Raw genomic sequence first — 21,248 nt, 5'->3', positions numbered from 1 at the left:
GTCAGATCGACCTCACCCAGTGTCTTATCCCCACACCTGACAGGGGTCTGCGTACCCTCTGTCATCTGGGTTCTTGTATCCCCTCGTAATTCCCTATTTCCCTGTCTTAGTGTAATCCTCCATGCCTCACCCTTGTTTCCTTATCCCTCCCCCCCTTTTTTTATTTATTCTCTTTCTCCCTCCCTGCTATACTCCTATTATTTTTCCTTCTTATTCTCTGCCTAACCTACTGACGTGATGGCTCCCTCCCATCCCTCTCCTCCTAACACTCCCGTCACCTAGACTCTACTATCAGTCAACACCAAAGGCCTCAACCTTCCTGAGAAACGCTCCCAGTTCCTCCGAGCCTTCTCCCACCATAAAGCTGAAGTTGTTCTCCTGCAAGAGAACCATTTTCGGATGGATGCGATCCCCAAACTGTACAATAAATATCCGGTGGTTTACCACACCACCTTAGCCCATTCCAAAACTAAAAGGTGTCTCCGTATTGTTCTCTTCCAAAGCTAATTTCCAGCAGGAGGCCCAATTGACTGACCCCCGACGGTAGATTTATTTTCTTATAAGGCAAACTCAACTCCACCCTGGTGACCATAGCTAATATCTACAGCCCTAATGTTAAACAAGTTCCATTTTTTCGCAAGGTGTGTTCCTCACTCAGAGACTTTACCGATGGCTTGCTTATATTGGGTAGAGACTTTAATTTGCCTTTAATCCCCCTCCTCAACACTTCCTCCGTCAAGTCTTCTCTTCCCTTCTGCTGTCTTCGTAAAATGGAACAGCTGCCGTCTGCTGTTTACACGATACTTGCCGATTCTTGCATCCCACCATGAAAGACTTCACGTTCTTCTCACATCCTCACTCTAGCTATTCCAGACTTAATTATTTCTTCCTCACTCAACACGACTTGCCTAACCTTGTTAAGGCCATAACTGAACCAAAGGTCATCTCTGACCATGCTCCAATTTCCCTGACCATTAAATTCCCCATCCAGCGTGCTCACTCCAGTATTTGGAAACTTAACCCTATCCACCTTCAGCGAGGCTCCCTATGTTTCTCAGATCCGCAGTAAGCGCACTGAATTTTTTGCCCTTAATACTGACGCTTGCTCATCCCCGCTCATGGTCTGGGAGGCTCATAAGTGTGTCCTTCAAGGAGAATTTATGCGCATTCAAGTTTACCTTCATCAACTGAGAAATAATTGATGCTCCTATCTACTCGCTCGCAGTGCCACCCTCGAAGAACTTCACAAACACTCCCTGGCTGCAACACATCTGGTGGAGCTGACTCGCGCCCGTGAAGACCCCCAACCTCCTTGACGAAAACACCAAAAGAGCTTTTACCAAGCGTAGTGGAATCTACTACGAACACGACAAAAAAGCAGGTAAGCTTCTAGCTAGAGCCCTTAAAAGTAAAGTTACATAGTTACATAGTATTTGGGGTTGAATAAAGACATACGTCCATCAAGTCCAACCCATATAGGTCCACGCATCATCTCATTCTTAGGAATACTGGCATCACTGTATATTACGGTCCCTCAAGAAATTGTCCAAACGTTTCTTGAACAAATCTACACTCCTGGCTGAAATCACTGCCGAGGCTCATAAGTGTGTCCTTCAAGGAGAATTTATGCGCATTCAAGTTTACCTTCATCAACTGAGAAAGAATTGATGCTCCTCTCTACCTGCTCGCAGTGCCACCCTCGAAGAACTTCACAAACACTCCCTGGCTGCAACACATCTGGTGGAGCTGACTCGCGCCCGTGAAGACCCCCAACCTCCTTGACGAAAACACCAAAAGAGCTTTTACCAAGCGTAGTGGAATCTACTACGAACACGACAAAAAAGCAGGTAAGCTTCTAGCTAGAGCCCTTAAAAGTAAAGTTACATAGTATTTGGGGTTGAATAAAGACATATGTCCATCAAGTCCAACCCATATAGGTCCACGCATCATCTCATTCTTAGGAATACTGGTATCCCTGTATATTACGGTCCCTCAAGAAATTGTCCAAACGTTTCTTGAACAAATCTACACTCCTGGCTGAAATCACTGCCGATGGCAGTGAGTTCCAGACCTTAACCGCTCTTACTGTAAAGAACCCTCTTCGTCCATTGTGCTTGAATTTTTTCTCCACCAACTTTAGGTGGTGGCCTCTAGTCTTTGTAATGGAGTTAATCTCAAACAGTTTATTGCCAATGTTGCTGTCACCATTGGACATCGTGAAATCGTACTGTGTACGCCTACAATTAAAGAATGGCTTTTGCGCATAAATACTGTGGCTGATATGGAAGAACTTATTCACTCCAGCAAAAATATGTCCCGCTATCTGAAGATCTGGACGCCTTGGCATTTGTTCAAGGAAACAGACACCTAAGCGGCCCTGGCTCTGCGTTTCCTACTTTCAGACCTGATCCCTCATACTCTGCTGTTTCTAAACCCGCCCCTTTTTTTTTTTCTTTTTCCCTCTCCCCCTGGACCGTTGCCCGGATGGGAGGTCCATTTCTCCTACTAGTCCTTAGTTGCTTCTCCTTTTTTTCTTTCTCTTCCCCCTCTCCTTTTTCCCCTTTCCCACACCCTCCTCCTTTGTGCATACCCCATGTAATCAAAGTGCCACCACCAACCATTCAAATTATTGAGATCCTTCAGTTTACCATTCGACACAAAGTCACCAAGATGGAATTTGCCCTGTTTAAGAAAAGTAGAGACGCGGGCATCAATCTGCCCAGGCCCGAAGTCCGGATGACCCACCACTAGAGGCATCAAAGAAGGCGCTTGATCAGTATCAAAAGCCTTAGCAAATCCTGCAAAAATCTGTAACGAGGGACCAATCAAGGGATGGCTCCGCAATGACTTACAATGGGAGTGTTTCAATTAGGGAATCCCTCTGAGTGGCACATCCGAGGAAGCCTGCTCCAGAGTTATCCATTGCTTGGAGTCGCGATTTCTGCACCATTCCAGGATTCTGGCTAAATGGGTCGCTTTATAGCAAAGGATGGGATCCGGAAACCCCATCCCACCGAGAGCCTTGGGATCAACAAGCAGTTTGTGTGACAATCGAGAGGGGGAGTGAGCTCAGACAAATCGAAGAAGCTCCTGGCGTAGTTCCTTGAGAAAGGAAGACAGTATGAAAAGGGCAAGAGTCTGAAACAGATGCAACATCCTAGGGAAGACATTCATCTTGAGCACTGCATTCCTGCCAAACCAAGAGTGGGTAAGGTTATGCCATTTTAAGAGATCCCACCTCACCCTAGCCATCAAAGGTTTGAAATACGCTGCAAATATCCCAGAAACGTTCCGCATAAGGGTACCTAGATATAAAATATATTCCTTTGCCCATTTAAATAGGAAAGCCGACCGCGGTCCTGGGATCATATGTGAAGACAGGGAGATGTTCAGAGCCTCCGATTTGTGTAAGTTTATTTAAAGTTCGAGAACTCTTCAAAAAGAGCAAACTCCTGGAGAACGGGAAAGTCGTTGCGGGTGACGAAATGAGAAACGGGAGATTGTCCGCAAATGCCACAACCTTCTGGTAGTCATCCCCACCCGAAGACCTTGGATATAGGGATTTGCCCTGAGTATACGTAGGAAGGGTTCCAGGGTCAGAATAAAGATAAAAGGCGACAGCGGACACCCCTGTCTCATCCCGTTGGTTAGATGAAAGAAAGGGGATAAAGCTTCATTGACTCGAATCACCGCAGTCGGGGAGGAGTAGATAGCATCCAACCAAGCACACATATTTGTGCCAAAGCACAGATGACAGAACATAGACTTCAGCAAATTCCAGTCAACTCGATCGAATGCTTTTTCTGCATCAGTCGAGAGCAGAGCCAAGGGGACACCTCATGAATGGGATAGGTGGATTACATTGAGAACCCGTGTGGTGTTGCTTCTCTGTGTGGCATAAAACCCGCTTGGTCCGAATGTATGACCATCTGTTAAAGAGGCAGCACCCTAAGTGCTAGGACCTTGGGAGAAAATGTTGAGGTCCAGATTGAGGAGGGAAATGGGCCTATAACTGGCACTGGTCGAGAAATCTTTAACCTGCTTTGGTATAACAACGATGTGAGCATGCAGGGTATCAGGGGGAAGCGCATGACCGTCTAAAATAGAAATAAAAGCAGCAACAAAGTGGGGAGCCAGAAGAGGGGCATACGTTTTTTGTTATGTGGCCGTTTAACCATCGACCCGGAGACTTGGCTGGTTTGAGAGAATTCACTACCATTTGGAATTCATCAACTGTCAGCGGTACCTCTAAGGCAGACACGTCTGCAGCATCAAGTCTAGGGAGACTAGACTCCACTAGATGCGACTCTACGGAGTACTGTCTAGCCTGTGGTCAGAACCCTTGGACCGATCAGGCAGATTGTACAAAGCTTCATAGTAAGTGCGGAAACAATCTGCTATATCAGAAGACTTTACGGCCTTACCACCCCCCTCTTGAGATATATACGTTTTTTAAATCAATACATTTTTATTGAAATTTTCATATGTAGAAGACAAAGTAAACAGTCACAAAGAAGTACAACATGAGATATATACGTTTTTAAGGATTCCTCCCTCAGTGATCTAGCAAGGGCCTTACCGGGTTTGTTCCCAAATTCATGAATCAAAGGACAGCCCCTTACTAGTTAGGCCTTGGTCTTATAGAGAAGCAAAGCGGAAAGCTCTTCACACTTTGTGCAGTGTATCCAGGCAGGGGATTTGGGAGGAGTTTAGTGCGCGCAAGTTTGGAACGTTTAAGGAGGCCCCTACTCACAAATTTATGGGCTTCCCAGACCATGATTGGAGAGGCTGTAAAGCCCTGATTTGCAGCAAAGTAGTTCCCGATTGCACCCTGGAGTTCTGATTGGATGGGTCTATCTTGTAAGAGGGAATTATTGAGCCTTCATCTCCCAGCCTGAGAGGGGACTGGACCCCAGTGAAGGAGAAGCGAGATGCATGATCGGAAACTGTCGAGATTTCGATGGAAGAGGCTACAGCCCAGGGGAGAGCTTCATGGGATATCATTAAATAATCTATACATGTATAGGATTGATGGGGGGTTGAAAAGAAGGTGTAGTCCTTATTGGATGGGTGTTGCAGTCACCAAATGTCTACTAAATGCATTGATTGGAAGGCACTTTTGATCCTTTTGAGTGCGGGATAAGAGAGGTGTTGCATGAGTCTGGAAGCTTCCACAAGTGGGTCCAGACATAGGTTCAGGTCACCACCAAGAATTAGCACCCCCTCCTGAAATTGTCTAAGAGTGACAGACAAAACTTCAAGAAACGCTAGTTGGCCCTGATTGGGACAGAATATCGTAGTCAGTGTAACCCATCTACCAATTAGGTCTACAGTCAACGACCTTGTGGGTCGACATGCTGTGCCTTTAGCGACCACTGAACTGACCTGGACATCACAATGACAACTCCCTTGATTTTAGAGTGCGGAGTAGATCTATGGTACCCCACTGGAAGGTGGAAGTTAGAGAACTTCGGGAATTTAGACGTCTGAAAGTGTGTCTCCTGTATAAACGCCACATCAGCTCTGAGTCGCCACAATTCATTCAGGACACTCGTTCTTTTCTCAGGGGAATTCAAGCACTTAACGCTGAGGGAAAACAAGCGAACCTCAGACATCCTTAAAGGGTAGACAGGTGAACCCCACAATCCAGCAAAAGAAACACACTAGGAGGGGAGAGAAAAGGAGGGGCTACTAGCACCCCACCACCACCCAAGGAAAATCGGGAGAACAGAGGAAGAAACAAGAGAGCAGGAGTGACAAATGTTATAGGGACAGGAAGTCGAAGACTGCATCAAAAGGCGGACACAGAAAAAAGGAAAACAAAACACTATTAGACAACTCGACCCAAAAAGGTCTCAATTCTACACCCAACCTCCCTAGATATAAATAAAATGGAAGGCCGGGTGAGGAAAAATCCTATCTGGGAGAGTGGAAAGCTACACCAGTATGTGGGCCCGTGCCCACCAACCCAAGGTACGCAGAAAAAGCCATAAATCGTATGACTTTCCCATTGCGAGCAAGTGTAAGAGAATTAGACAATGATCCCAGGCGAACCCAAGATATTAGGTAGACCAAGTAACAAGCATATCATAACAAAGTACAATTGAACACAGTCAACCCAGGGCCCCCAGCCTGCCTAGAAAAGGCACTAGAAAAGCAGGAGCATCGTGTGGAGAACCACCTGGTCCTCCACCCACCAGGGTCTCTAGACCCAGACCATAACCGTTGAAGACAACATGTAGCACAAATTAGAATGTTCTATCCTTCTATAGGGAAAACATCAGGAGCCATCCAATCAGAGATTTCCAGTGCAGGAATGCCCAGAAAACGGAAAAGGTTGGGGAGTTGATCCGGTGTTTGAAGTAAGGAGGACTCCTGACTCTTGGATGCGTTCCAACAGTGGTTTGAGGATCCTGCGCATCTGCACGGCGGGAGAGATCTGGGAGAATATGAATCGACGCTCCATCAAACTCCACTGACCCTCTTTCACAGGCTTTACGCAGGATCTCTTCTTAGAGATTGAAAAAGTGAATTGTGAAAAGCGTATCCCTAGGTCTGGATGAGTCAGGAGGGCGAAAAGACTGAATCCTATGGACCCTATCAATCTCGATGTCAATAGTATGGTCTCGACCCAGTAACATATTGAAGATAGACTAAAGCATTGAAATGCGTGTAAGCATTTCACTGCATATCATACTTGTACGATTATGTATGTGACAAATAAATACATCTAATCTAATCTAAAGTGTCGATCTCAAGTCGGGGCCCACAGTCGACTCAGGTATGCCTTGCAGTTTCAGGTTGTTTTGCCTACTACGATTTTCCAGGTCATCCTGATGGAGCTGTCGTTTTGCAAGCATCTGGTCTATTGACTATATATGACTGCTGTGAAGTGGGATGTAAAGGAGGCTCAATTACTTTTAGTTGGCAGGGACACCAGGAGGGCACAGGCATCAATCTCCATCCCAGCCCCCCCATCGCAGCACAGGGGCAGAGCCCAGAGACTCCCGGAGGCAGCGGGGAACCGAGCCATCATACGCCTCCTGCAGGTCCCGATCCATTGTCTCCGTGGAGGGCAATGGGGAGGTAGGGGGGAGGAGGGCATCTTAACGTGAATCCCTACCAGAACCGTAGCAGGCCGCAACTCTGCCATGTTCACCAACTTGGTCTCCCCTGCTGACTGGCGGGAAGGGCAGGACACGGAAACCGGTGACTCCCAGAGGCAGCAGGGAGCTGGTCCGTTGCGCGTCTCTTCCGGGTCACTAGTGAGCAGCATGGTTGAACTGTTAGGTAGCGGGGAGGCAGGAAGGGTGGGAGGTTCCACACGCCTCGTTGTGGGGAGGGCTGCAGGCCGATGTTCTGTAGCGGCCACGGGACCAGCGCTTCTAGATGACAGGTGCGGGGGGAAGAAGGCAGAGACCGGACTCCCAGCTCCCAATCCGGATTACCTCTGTGTCTTCCTGCGCCTCGACATGGCTTCAGATCAAGGTAAGAATCAGCTGAAAAGGGTTGGGGACACGGAGCTCCACTGCCTCATGTCTCTATGCTGCCATAGCCAGACCATGCCCCCGAGGGCTGTTAAAGTGTACTTCCACTTTTATAGCCAAATTGAAATAACACCTATTTTATATTTGTTACATGGCCCCATTTACATAGCATAAGCTAAAAAAATATTTTAACAATGCTTCTTGCAGTTTTACTTGGGTTAGGGTTCCTTGGCTTCTTAAGGGTTAACATTTTTACTTGCTTCTCCTACTTTGTGATGTTCGGAGGGTTTGTGAGGGGCGGGGGGTTTGACAACCATAATTTATAAAGTAGATTTGAAAACTACCTTTCCTTACAAGGGGTTAAAGGAATAAAAACGTGATAGTGTGACAGTGGGAGACCTCAATCGTGCCATTATTAGCCCCCATCAGCTCCACACATGTCTGCCAGCAGTACTGTGCCAGTGTGAACCATCATGAGGGTGGGTGCTGTGTCCTTCAATGAATGCAAAGAAAAGGATTTTACGTGAGTACAAACACCCTATTTTCTCTTCCGTTCATTGAAGGACACAGCGGGATCCATAGGATCTTGACTATATGGGATGCCCCAAAGCACTGTAAAAGAGGGTGGGAAAAAACGGCATACAACATAACAAAATAGGGATGCACCGGTGCCGATACCGAGTATTTGCACAAGTACTTGTACTCATGCAAATCCTCTGATCCTCTGATCTAGAAGCCCTGCTGACAGGGTATAGCCAGTGCCGCAAACGCCGCCTCCAGGGGGGAGTCCTCAGTCCTCACTTCAGGGTAGTAATGGTGAGGTGACGTTATTCCAATCAGCGAGCAGAGAGACACAGGCTGCATAATGGGGAGTGGCTGAAGGAGTCAGAGACCGTGTTTCATCAATCCATCTGACTTCCGGGGGTGTGTCCGGGGGCGTGTGAAGGGATCGGCCCTGCGCACAAGCACACTGCGGCAACAGGTCCGAACATTTCACGGATCAACTCAGCATATCAGTGGCTCCAGTCCCTGGCCGTCCACGCACTGAGGCTCCATGTCCATAAGTCACACGGACCAACGCTGCTCATTGATAGAACAAAGGCACTGAGGCAGGTAAGATTGCCTGGTGGCTGGCCACACAATATAAATAAAATATATTATATATAAAAATATGTTTTCTTTTTTTTTTTAATGAAAAATAAATACTTTATGTATACCGTCTTGGTGGACTAAGGATGACCCCCTTTTTTGAGTCACTGACCAAGGACTAGGAGCTGGAGGCTGGAGACAGGGATCCTCATGGCCAGAGTATGTGGTGGTATACTGTAGGAGCTGATGCCTAATGTATGGGGTTACTAATACTAATGCTGGAGGAGTGGTGTAATTATGGGCACTGAGAATATGACTATGTGGGATGCGTCCTCCATATGAAATGTCAGAACTATTGGGCAGAAAGGAATCAAATTTTAAAGGACTATACATAATATTTTACAGATTAGTATATGGGCATCGTGGTAGCCATTTTGTCTGCTTGCTAAAAGGTGAATGCCAGTTCATTCTTCTTAGACAAAGACTCGCACAGACAAGTTTAAGAATCTTAGCATAAACGTTCTCAGGCCGTAAATTGTGGGGGTCTCAGACAAGTACCATAAAGATAAGGACACATGCCAGCCTGTGTTATAATGAGATTGATGACCTTCATGCCTCTACTGAAGACAATGTACAAGAGATTGGAATGTTTAAGTTTTTTTTTTCCCTCTCTCTCAATGAATAGAAAAAGGGTCTTATTTAAAAGTTGCCTGATGAAACATTATTGCAGTGATAATATTAGCAATAATTGTATTGTATTATCATATCATATGCAGCATATATATGCCTATTTGGTTGAATAATTTCAAGTAAAATTTTATACATGTACTTTTATAATATCTAAACGATATTCATTATACAGTGTTGGGATGTACCCATTGAAATATATTTGTATTATTGTTATTGATATGGTGGGTTAGTGTTGTAAATACGTGGTAGGGTACGCCAATGCCACGGTGTATTATGGCGAGTATGGCACCCAGGACTCTCTGCCAAAGGGGCTGAGAGGGTCCCGAATATAAACAATGTTTTAAGGAAGATCCTGGCTTTTCAGGTCCTTCCAGGTTTTCCTAAATGTAGCTGGGATCTGGAGCTCTGGAGATCTCTTAGAGCTCTGGGTGGGATGAGATCTCCAGTCCTGGGGCCAGGTGTTACCAATGACCAGTATAGCTGGATCAGATGGCTGAGAGCAGCCTTATTAGGAGTCAGGACCAGAGTTCAGAGAGGAGAGTTGGAGTTGTGTGTGTGCAGGAGGCACACGGACTCACGCAGACTCGGGTGCGTGCTGGACGCACAAGGAACAGCCGGGGGAGGCTGGGAGAGGTCAGGAAGGTCGGTGACCCTAGAACCTGTTGTACACACTGCTAAGAGAGCAGATTGAGGGCTCACGAGGGGTGAGCAGCGTGAGTGTCTCGGAGCTGTGGAAAGCTACAGAGCGAAGCTAAAAGACCGTCTTTATGTTGCGGCTAGAAACCATCTTGTGCACAGGGGAGGTCTACCCTGTGGATGGAATTATATATTTGTGTTTGCCCTTTTAATAAACTGCGTTTTACTTGACTTACCTGGACTACAGTGGAGTGTCCTTGTTACAATACATAGAATTAGGTGGTATACACCAATGTATATTTCTTTTTCTTTAATGTGTGAAGAACCACTGTGTCTTGAAACTAATTACTTCACTTTAAAAGTAGTTGGAGAAAGAATGTTAATGGTTTTGGTTTAGGCTTTCTTGAAGTTACCCTGACCGGACTATAGCCTTGCAATTTATGTTAAATGTTGGGGACAGATAAAGCTTTCTTTTGGAGGTATATAATCACCACGGGGGGGTTTGTATACGCCCCCTCCCCGTCCGATCCGCCAGTCAGCGCTGGAGGATCGGAGCGGGGAGAATCCAGTCCACCCCCTGTCGCTGCTCTGTGCCGTGACAGGATCGAGAAGTGAGCGAACGTCGTTAGGTTTTCGCTCACTTCCCGATCTACTGAGCCGACCTGTGACAGTCTCATTGTCACAGGTCGCCTAGAACTATGAGGTGAGTGAAAAGCACTTACCTCATAGTTCTCCTTTAGGCTGGATTCCCACCTAGGTGATCCAAATATGCGCGTATGACGCGCGTTTCGGGCCGCGCATTTTTACCCCGATTTGCGGTCCACGAAACGCGCATCAAACGCACGTTTACGAGGACAATCCGGCTGTATCCTAATGGATACGCGTGGAAATAAGCCCCAAAGAAGCTCCTGTACATCTTTGGGCGTAGGGCGTTTCTCAGCGCGTTCCGACGGTCGGCCGGGAAGCTGCTCGTCGGGCTCCAACGTCCTCTCATCACAGACGAGTGGGCGAGTGGATTCTTCAAGCCCTGAAAATGATGTAATCTGACGTCATTAATCCCGTGGAAGACCAAACCACATTCCCCGGGGGATAAAAGTTCAAGCAGGAGCCAGCAAAAGGGCCAGCAAAGGGGATCAGGCAAAGAAAAAGGCAGTAAGGAAATACATACTAAGGGTATATGTTGGAAGCTGAGGACGGCTGTCCAAGGGAACTTAACTAAAAGAGAACCTGACCATCCCTTGTTTCTGAACTGTGACAGCTGCCTTCTTTCAGACAACTAATTTTACATTTCTAGTAAAGTATAAATTCATATATTTCTGTAGGCAATTGATTAGCCACATCTATATCCGAATAGACCATCTAGTTCTTGTAGGATATAGATTGATTTGAGATCATTTTAACTGCAGTACAAATTATATCTTTCAATCTTGGGAGATAAATTAATACATTTGTATAATCTCCAGGGAGCTGATTTTAGCTTCTATTCAATGGTCAGGTCTGATGTATACCTAATTAAATTGGTGGAAATTTGTCTTTACTTTGAAAATAGTATTGGCTTATAGCCAACCCTGTGTATAGTGACAAAATTTTGCCCATGCGCTGTTAAAAATTTGAGCTCGTGAACATCTGTTTGCTGGGAGAAGTCACGTGTCAATTCTGAACCTTTTGTTTCCTTATTCTATGAGCTACTGAGAAGCTACCCATTGCATTAAAAAAGTTATTTTATTGGTTACATTTATATTTTGAAATAATATCCTGTTATATTTTACACATTACCTGTGTTATCAAATTGATTGAAATTATTTGATCCTTATTCTTTGTTTGTCAGCAATTATATTTTTATTATTATTCTGCACTGATTTTCTTAATTAATAAATATATATATATTGTACACTATTGTATTCATCTTGTCTTCAAGTTAGCGTAAATAATTAATAATAATTAATTTTGATTTGATTTGTGGAAATAAGTTGGGAATCTCCTTAATTACAGATCCTTGCTTGTTTCCATAAATAGAAAACTGTTTATCAGAGCATTATAAACAATCTGACAGAAAGACCATAAATACAACTGTGAATGCAGTGCAGGCTTCTATGCATAAGTGGTCCACCACATACACAACTGTGTAATATTGAAATAGAGGTGACATGGTGTGTATTTTGTGGATTTGTGCATTGTCTTATTATTATTAATATAATTTTATGTTAATATTTATTTTATTAACATGTTCTGGGAATTTTCTTTGAGTTGGTACAGCTTTGTGACAACTTAAGCAAAGTAAACTGTTTTATTTTTCCACAGTCGTGTCTTTTAAGTTACAGTTCTTCATATTATTAAGAAACTGCCCTAAAATCATTAGTTTGTATTGTTTTAGACAAAATGTCACCTGTCCTTTTAAGAAAAAGAAGTATCGGTCTTAAAAAAATGGTAGCGGTGCATCCCTATAACAAAACATAGCATACCCACAAAGTCGAGAAGGCGCTCACACTACTGCAGGAAAGGTAAGACTCTGAAATTGCCTTAGGTGAAAAGCATTGGACTAACACGCAAAGTAAGCCCTCCATGTACGATAGTATATCGACCAAAAACTGGACTTACGAGCTTGCAACATCGTGGAAATCACCGTAGAGGAAAGACCCCTATTCTTGCCATATATTCTTGCTATATTGTCATTTTAGGGATCCCAAACTTATGGTCTCTCTGGAGGGCCGAGGCAGGCAGTTCTAACTGCAAACAAAAGCAGACCACACCCCAGATAGACATCATGTGCTTTAACCTAGTGGAAATTTTAGACAGGTACAACGTAGCTAGAGGGGAATCACAGAGGATCTATGAGGGAGCAGAAGAAGGGGCCTGCTTGCAGCCCCTGTTGCTAGAAACATCAATTTCAACATAATTTTCAACATAAAAACCATAACAGTGGTAAAATTGCTTTCTGGATAACAGGTTAGTGCAGGATAACTCAGATGGGGCTAAGGAGGACCCTAAAGGTAGCAGTGGAGAAGAGGAGCCCAACAAAGGATCTACAGAGAAGCTGTCTCTAGAGGGAGTAGAACCCCCAAGCCGTAAATTGGCTGTAGCACAAGTATCCCCTGCATCAGCAATGCTCCAGCATGCTGTACCTCCAGTACCCACAGCAGTAGTGAGAGGGTGCCTATAACCCAAAAACATTTAAGAGGCCTCAGCTGGTGACCCAGTGACTCAACAACAGCAGGTGGCAGGGATGTGCATCGTGGTTTCCAGCATCCGTGTTAAGTGGCAACAGCAGCCAAGGTGGTGTGCAGACCAGTGGCATGGCTCCCAGGAGGGGCAAGTAACACAGCTCTGTGCCTGAAGACAACAGTGGGCACATTCACCGTGCAATCTGCAGACACCACAAAGGCACAGCAGTAGGCCGGAATGGAGAGAAAAGGGCACCAATTTTATTTTTTTTTAGAAACAACGCTATTAAAATGCAACTCTGCATCAAAGCTCGGCGTAACCCCTGTAAGGGGGCTAAGGATGTCACCTGGAGGGATTTTTCTGGTTCTTACCAGGATGCACGGTGGTCACCATCAGGACATGCGATCCAGTCTTCACCCCCTGGGTAAGCACACCCGTGGAAGGGGATCTTCGCGGTCAGGGTTCCCAAAGGATTAAGGTCCTGGACCTGTAAAAGCACCCTCCAGCTAGCCACTCATGCTGCACTATGTGCCAAAGAGGGTGCTGAATGCAGTGTTCAGAATAAAGCACACTACAGGCCAGCCTCGCATCTCCCTTCTGGGGGGGCCGGGGTATGGTAAACAAAGGCTTTGTTTTTTGTTTTGACTATACACACACTAAATGTGTGTGTGTGTGTATATATATATATTTGATGATCTGCGTAAATTGTTAGCAATCAGGATTAACAGGCTTTTATTTTACACAGTTTGTGTTTGATAAAAATTTGAATCACATATAAGGCTGGCATGATAAAAGTGATAAATATCACTTTATATTAAATTTCCTGTTCAAACCACCGACAATCTGCATACTGCCTAGCCATGAAAGAGGCCTCACTATTTTTTTGAAGAGATACAAATTTTCACATAATGCATGCATGAATATCAATACATACGCATTTGCTTCAAAAATCTTTTCTTCTTTTGATTTTTCTCCAGAAAATTCACTCCTCTTTCTCAATCTAGAAGGCGGACGATAGGAGCCCGTTTGGACTAAAACACTTTCATCAATTTCTTTCTTTACAGTTTCAACCCCCTAAAAACAGAAGAAAAAAAAACTTCACAAAATGTATTAAAAGAATACAAAACTCTGTTTTGTAGGCTTGCCCACTCCTCTTATATGCAGGGGCATATCCACTGCAAGGCAAACAAGGCATTTGCTTTAGGCGGCAAAAAATGCCTCGGCTGTCTAATCAGGCAAATTAGGCAGCCGCGAGGCCCCACGAGCAGCTGCCTAATTAGAGAGCTACCGGATGGAGAAGGAGGCGGGCCGAGGCCCAGTGAGATGCAGGTGACCTGTGTGAGAAAGATTTACAGTGCTCCTGACATTTCCCTTTAAAATAGAATGAACAAATATTACTACCCAGAACCATGTAACCCAAGTGGTCTGAGTGAATCTGTTAATTCACAATGTTCCCCAAAAAAGAACTACAATCCTAGTAGTGTAGGGGTTTTGAACGAGGTGCCAGACTGGTGTGTAAATACATATCAATTTATTAAATATCCTAAAAATACCATGATTCAAGCATAAAATACATACATGATTACTAGATTCCTCAATTTCATTCTAAAGGTCATGATTTACAGAGAACATACAAGATTAATTAATTCCTCAATTCCAGTCTCATTTCATATTAAACATATTCTACATAATATTTAAAACCATATGCAAAATCCCATTCAAATATTTAATATTCTTTTCACATGTTGTATTGCAAAAATCCACAAATATCCAACGCGTTTCGTTCATGTACTTCATCTTGTATGTTCTCTGTAAATCATGACCTTGAGAATGGAATGTGGTGTAGTTTTTTTTTGGAACCCTTTAAAATAGAAAAAGAGATTGAGGACACAGCAACCTCAATCTCTTTTTCTGCAGCCCCTGTTATGAATTAATGGAAAGCACTCAGTATAGAGGCTTCCCATTCATTCACAAACTGGAGATAGCAAATATTTACTATCAACCAGTTATGAATGGATAGAAGCCCCTGTACTGAGCTGCTTTTACCCATTATTAGTACTACGTGTCCCCAGTTGTCTACAAACATTGGAGTGATCAGCAATCACTCCAGTGTTTGTGCTGCACACAGAGGATCTGTAAATATTGCATATATTTACCGATCATCCGCTTGGCCATCCTGAAAGTGACAAGAGCCGCTCAGTCATCCTGGATTTCACAGCTGGCGGCTCTGCAATATTCTCCCTGCTAGTTCATCCTGATGACAGCGCTCCCTCCTCCTCCCTTCGGCTTCAGCAATCCATTTCTCCTTAGATCCCCACTGCCTCTGCCCATACATGCAGTGGAGAGCAGCTGGGATTCGAGGAGAAGCTACAGGCTGTGGCGCCCCTCTACTCCCTGCCACCCAGAGACCATGGCCTTGGTGGACTTGTGGGGAATCCAGCCCTGCCTGCAGCTTGTGTCATAGTGAGCAGGGCTGCAACTAATGATTATTTTCATAATCGATTAGTTAGCCTATTATTTTTTTAATTAATCGGATTAAAAATGTTAAAATTTTTAATTATGAAATATTATGTCTCTAGTTAGTTAATAATGAATTAACTAATATTTCATATTAGTGATTTCATTAATAACATTTTGATTATTTAATGGAAATATCATATTCATTCTTTCTGCATAGCTCTCATCCCTGACATGTCACAGAAAGAAGTTATGCATGAAAGAAAACATTACCAAGTGTACTTCTCTCCTGGACTCCTCTCACCAGAGGGTTTTGTCTGGGGGAATCCAATAGGCTGCACGTTTGAATCCACGTCCTAACGCGCAGATTCATACATGTGAGCCGATTGGTTAGAAATTAAATTTTTTCTCCTCACCAAGCTCAGCTCTCGCCTAGTTGAGCATGGGAGAGGATATTGCTGGACACACTGCACGCAAAGCTCGGCTTACCGCCATTTTCCTCTGCTGCGCACATATCTTTGTGCCTGGTGCAGCTCCACCATCTTCCACCCCCACCCCGGCTGTTACGTCACTAACTTCACTCATTGCACATACACACAGCACATATACAACACACATACATCACATAGCACACAACACACATAGTACCATACCATCGTCCCACCGACCAACAGCCTCCCCTCCCCCCGGGCGCTATGCCACTGCCAACAGGCAAAACAAAATATATGTGCTATTAAGAACAGATTTGATCTCCTTAAAATTACCAACTTATTACAAAGGATCTCCCACCTGGAAAAATCTAGCAAATCACCACTGAACAACAACTATTTTCACTCCATCTCCAAATGGATAATCAAGACAAAAACTGGGAGGAAAAACATTGTACATATCTCATTATAAGGGTATCTGACCTTCAACAAATGGTTTGTTTCATCAGTAATCCTACCATGGGTTGAAAAAAAAAACCATATAACAAAGATCTTTATTAAATGTAAAAGGTCTAAGAAAATCTTAAGTTGCATAAATAACCTCAACAAATAAAGTTAAAACTTATAGCAGGGCCCCACTCAGTCTTTGAAGAGAAACTCCAGGGTTTTAAAAAACTAACCCTTGCAGTGCGGTTTCTTCCGCATTACAAGGGTTACCTGCTTGCTTTGGTCTATGGGCACAAATAAAGAAAATATCATGTGATCGCTATGACCATTCACAGCGATAAATACATGCAAACAATAGCTGCAGTTTGCAGCTTCCCCTCCATCTCCTCTCACACTGTTCGTTTGTGAGAAGAGAGGGAGAGTTTTAGTACAGTGACAGAGCAAACTGTGACAGAGCCCTTGTTCCAGCAAAACTCTTGCCACAAACCCAGACTGCCAGTATAATCAGAGTCTTGATTGCCAGCAGTCATCCCCAGAGTCTTGATTGCCGGCCTGCCAGTTCGTTCAGTCTCAATTGTCAGCATGCCAGTCCAATTAAGAGTCTCGACTACCACCAGTGCCAGCCCTGGTCAGAGAGTCTTGATTGCCAGCAGTGCCAGCCCCGATCAGAGTCCTGATCGCTAGTAGTGCCAGCCCAAATATGTGTGCGATTAGCACAGTGCCAGCCACAATCTGCGCCTTGATTGCTGGCAGTGCCAGTATAAGTACCACACAGTTTAAGTGCCAGCCCCAATCAGTACCAGTACGATGTCAGTAGGTACCATTACAGCCCCAAACTGTTTACTTATTGCCAGCAGTACCGGTAAGGTTTCCGGCAAGTACCGTTACAGCTAGGGATGCACCGATATATCGGCCGCCAAAACATATCGGCCAAAAATGGCACTTTTGGCATAATGCCGAAAGTGCCATTTTCCTGCCGATACATTGGCGCATCCGTGATTTCTTTCCTCCCCGCTGGTCGCTGCTCTATGTCCCAGCGGGGAGAAGAGAAAGTGACAGCTGGCCGAGCGCTGCGGTGGAGAGCGCTGTGAGCGGCCCGCGTCTCCTCCCACACCGCTCTGCCGCCTATCACAGTCCGGCAGAGCGGTGTGTGGGCGGAAACAGCGCTGTCACAGGAGGCTGGGCTTTCCTCTCTACACCGCTTGATCAGCCTCCTGTGACAGTGTGTATCGCTAAGTGTTTGTACATAATTGAGGATTTCGGCCTGACATTTTTTTTATTTCGGTTTCGTTTCGGTTTTAAAATTTCCATTTCGGTGCACCTCTAGTTACAGCCACATCCAGTATCCGGATTACCAGAGGTACAAGCACAATTTTACAATCACCAACAACCAGTGTCCTGCTCACCAGCCAGCAGATGTACCAGCATCATCCAGTGCCAGCAAGAACCAGCTTTGCAAGTACAAGAAAAGTACAGCCATTATTAAAAATGTAAAAAAAAAATCTACACTAGTGAGGAGGCATTTAAAATTCTCAGTATGACTGATGACAGCAATGAAGAAACCTCACTGTCAGATTCTGATTCAATAACCACCTCTGATTCAGAAGATGTAGTTGTCCCAGGCATGCTGTGCCATTCATTGAACATCAAGCTGAAATGCAGCAGGCAAGTGAAGTGGCAAGCCAAGTTAAGGACAAGATATAAAAATTATACTAAGATTTCTGCATTTCAGCGGCAATTCGATTTGGTCTCCCAGAAGTAACCTCACATATGATAGGTTCCAAAAATTTAGGCCACTTTTTTTTTCCACAAAATTTTCTGAAATATATACCCCCCAAGCAAAATATCTGCATTCATCATTGTCTCATACTTTTTTTCAGGCAGGCTTGTTGTTAAACAGTATCTCCCAGTAAACGTGCCAGGTATTTGGTGAAGTTCTACAAATTTGTGAAAGAGGAACAGACTACACATACGATTTCCATGTGTATGAAGGGAAAGATAGCCAGCTGGAGCCCCCTGGATGCCCATCTTATGTGGGAAGCAATAGAAAGATTGTGTGGGACCTATTATGGCCCTTATTCCATAAGGCCTTGGTTCTCAACTGGTAGGTAGTGACCAGTGGTGTAACAGAAAGGGGGCGCCGACCAAAAATTGCACTTTTGGCAAAATGCCGAAAGTGCCATTTTCCTGCCGTTTTGTCGGCGCAGCCGTGATTTCTATCCTCACCGCTGGGCGCTGCTCTTTGTCCCAGCATGGAGGAAAGAGTGTTGACCCAAAAGTGGGTTTGCGACCCTGTGTTCAGTGGGTCGCAACATGCCTTCCACTTTTCTAGATGAAAAAAACGCAGAGCAGCCATCGAAAATATACTGCCAATGCTGAGTGTCAGCTTGAGGTGGGGTGGGCTAGGGCTATGGCCGCAAGGGAGCTCCTTCCATATGTGGATTGTTTACAGCTCCCTCGCGCGTCCTGTAGAAGTGCGTGGTCTGAAGTGATGTAGAATTCTGGCTCCTGGAGCCTCTACAGTTTGTGAAAGGGAGCTATACAAGTGGATTCACATATGGATGGAGCTCCATCATGACACAGGTTGAGGATCCACTCCAGTTATCTTAAGGCGAGACTGGGTGGATTTAAAAAATATATTATTTCTTTGGAGTGTGTGTGTGTGTGTGTGTGTGTGAGAGAGAGATTGTGTCTGTGGTTGTGTGCGTCTGTGGTTGTGTGGGTCCGTCAGTCAGTGTTTTTGAGGGCCCATTCAAACTAGTACAGTGTGTTCATTGCACAGTTCCATGCGATTAACGCACTGTACCACGCAATCGCAACTACCGCACGTTCTTTTAAATGACACCCCAAACGCATCTCCCACCCACCGTTACTGCAATGCCATGCATTCCATTGCAGTGCAAGTTGGGTCATGACTTAACGACCAAGGACAAATGTGGGTCCTGAGGTTACACAGGTTTAGAACCACTGCCATAAGTGATACCACCTATATGTGGACAATTTTTATACAAGTGTGTCACTGTTCAAGCACCTCTTCCTCCAACAAACCCCAGCCTGTGGTACAATGCAATCAAATCTTACAGGCTTTCTGCAAAATCTTGTCCACAGGCATCTGAAAAGGGGGGAGTAAGCAAGTTAGAGGAATGAGGTACTATTAGCCTTCATATGGAAGGAGATGTATACGCTGTGATTCACATGGCATATGTGAGTAGTTTGATGTTTTTTTAAAATATATTATTCATAAATGGTAATACACTAGGAGAAGGCAATGTCTTTTTTTGTTTTCTTTGCATGTACCATGAGGAATTTTCCCAATAGCCTCCAGAATGAGAGTCTCCCTGAGTGTTCATATAATTGGAAAGAAAACAGAATGGGGATTGACTTTGGTCCACATAGAGTTGAAGTCTAGATATTTGTTACAAGTATGTCACTAAGTCGCTTCTCGGCCTTTTGGCTAAGATCAAGTGTAGTATCTGTTCTTATCAGTTGTCGGGAACTGAAAGTCCGCTGTCGCCTATGAGGGGTGGATGGACGGACCGGTAGGTTCCTGGCGTAATTGGTAGGGCGCCGGATGAGGTTCCAGGCCCCGGAGTTTTCGACCCTAGTTAATGGGTGGGCTCCACGGGGAGGGATCTCTGAAGGTGAACTATCTCCTGATGGGAATGGATCCGAAACTTGATCAAGGCTACAGGGTTCGGGGGCGGCAGAAGCCCGTGGTGTTGTGCCCCCTGGGGGTGGCGTCCCAGGGGTGCTCAGGAAGTCACTTGGGTATGGGACCCCACTTTGACTCACTGATCACTCGGTCACACACCACATTGCTTATTTCTGCACAACGCCTCTTGGACAGGCCTTATGGCTAGTCCGGGGCAATTTTTTTGCACTCGGCCCCTAAGGCCTGTCAGCGTGGTGCACTGGCACTTTATTATTTATGCACTCTATGCACGTTTGCACGATTGGCTTTTTTCAAAAAGCATTGACCCACAGATGCTGAAGGTGCAGGTTTCTTCGGGGCCTATTCCTGATGCTGGGAGGAGATTCTGTGCCTCCTACGGGGTTCTCTGTCTCCTCCCACCCAGGAGGGGGTTTTCTCTTCGGGAGATCCCCCCTGCTTAGTACTGTGAGGGACCTGTTTCGGCAGGTCCCCGACGGAAACGGTCCACCGGCCTTCGGGTTGGTGGTCCGACAGTCTCAACCCCTGTCAGGAGCCTTGCGCCCCGGGGGGTCGGGAAAGTAGGTCCCTTCTTTGGAAGGACCTTGCACCCTTGTGCACGTTTTTTGTGTGCTGTGATTTCACGGTTCACTTTTTTTGTTCACAGGGGGAAGTTTGTTTTGATGCACATCCACGGGCTTCGAAAAAAAAAAAAACTAAGTCGCACAGGCTTTCCACAAAATCTTGTCTACAGGCACCTGAAAAGGGGGGAGTAAGCAAGTTAGAGGAATAAGGAATTTTTAGAAGGACAAACAAGATGATTATGTCCTTTCATATATCCTGTCAGATATCTCAGTGGAAGTTCAGGGACATTCTGGTCTGTTACCACAAGCTCTCGGTGTCCATGAAGATAATCTACATATGGGTAGTGTAGATTATAATGACCAGATGATGCAGCCCTAGCTGGCAACCAGAAAAACAAAGCAATGTTACAACAAAGTTTCAACCGATCTTTTCCAATTGGCTATGTATAATTCATACGTGATTTATAAAGTCTGCAGGAAAAGCTGTCTACGGAAAATATAAAAGAAAATTATCACAGCCCTGATTTACCAGGAAGGCCCTGCTCCTGAAAGGCTTCAGTCTGATGAAGTCAGCAGACTGCATGAGAGGCATTTCCCCGATTATGTTCCTTCCAACGAA

General features: G+C 45.0%; 1 protein-coding gene across 1 annotated transcript in view; it reads right to left on the bottom strand.

Annotated features, from left to right (window-relative positions):
* Window positions 1-21,248, bottom strand: part of LOC108800320 (mitochondrial import inner membrane translocase subunit TIM44-like) — a 207,288-nt gene that overhangs the window by 163,188 nt on the left and 22,852 nt on the right. The window contains exon 3 of the mRNA XM_018572296.1: window positions 13,999-14,138. Coding sequence (XP_018427798.1) covers window positions 13,999-14,138 — 140 coding nt within the window. The remainder of the gene's footprint in view (window positions 1-13,998; window positions 14,139-21,248) is intronic.

The sequence above is a fragment of the Nanorana parkeri genome, unplaced genomic scaffold (assembly GCF_000935625.1).
Source record: "Nanorana parkeri isolate BGI_ZX_2015 unplaced genomic scaffold, ASM93562v1 scaffold1991, whole genome shotgun sequence".
Lineage (NCBI taxonomy): Eukaryota > Metazoa > Chordata > Amphibia > Anura > Dicroglossidae > Nanorana > Nanorana parkeri.
Note: the sequence above shows the minus strand (reverse complement) of the source record. Positions and strands in the feature narration are given on the sequence as shown.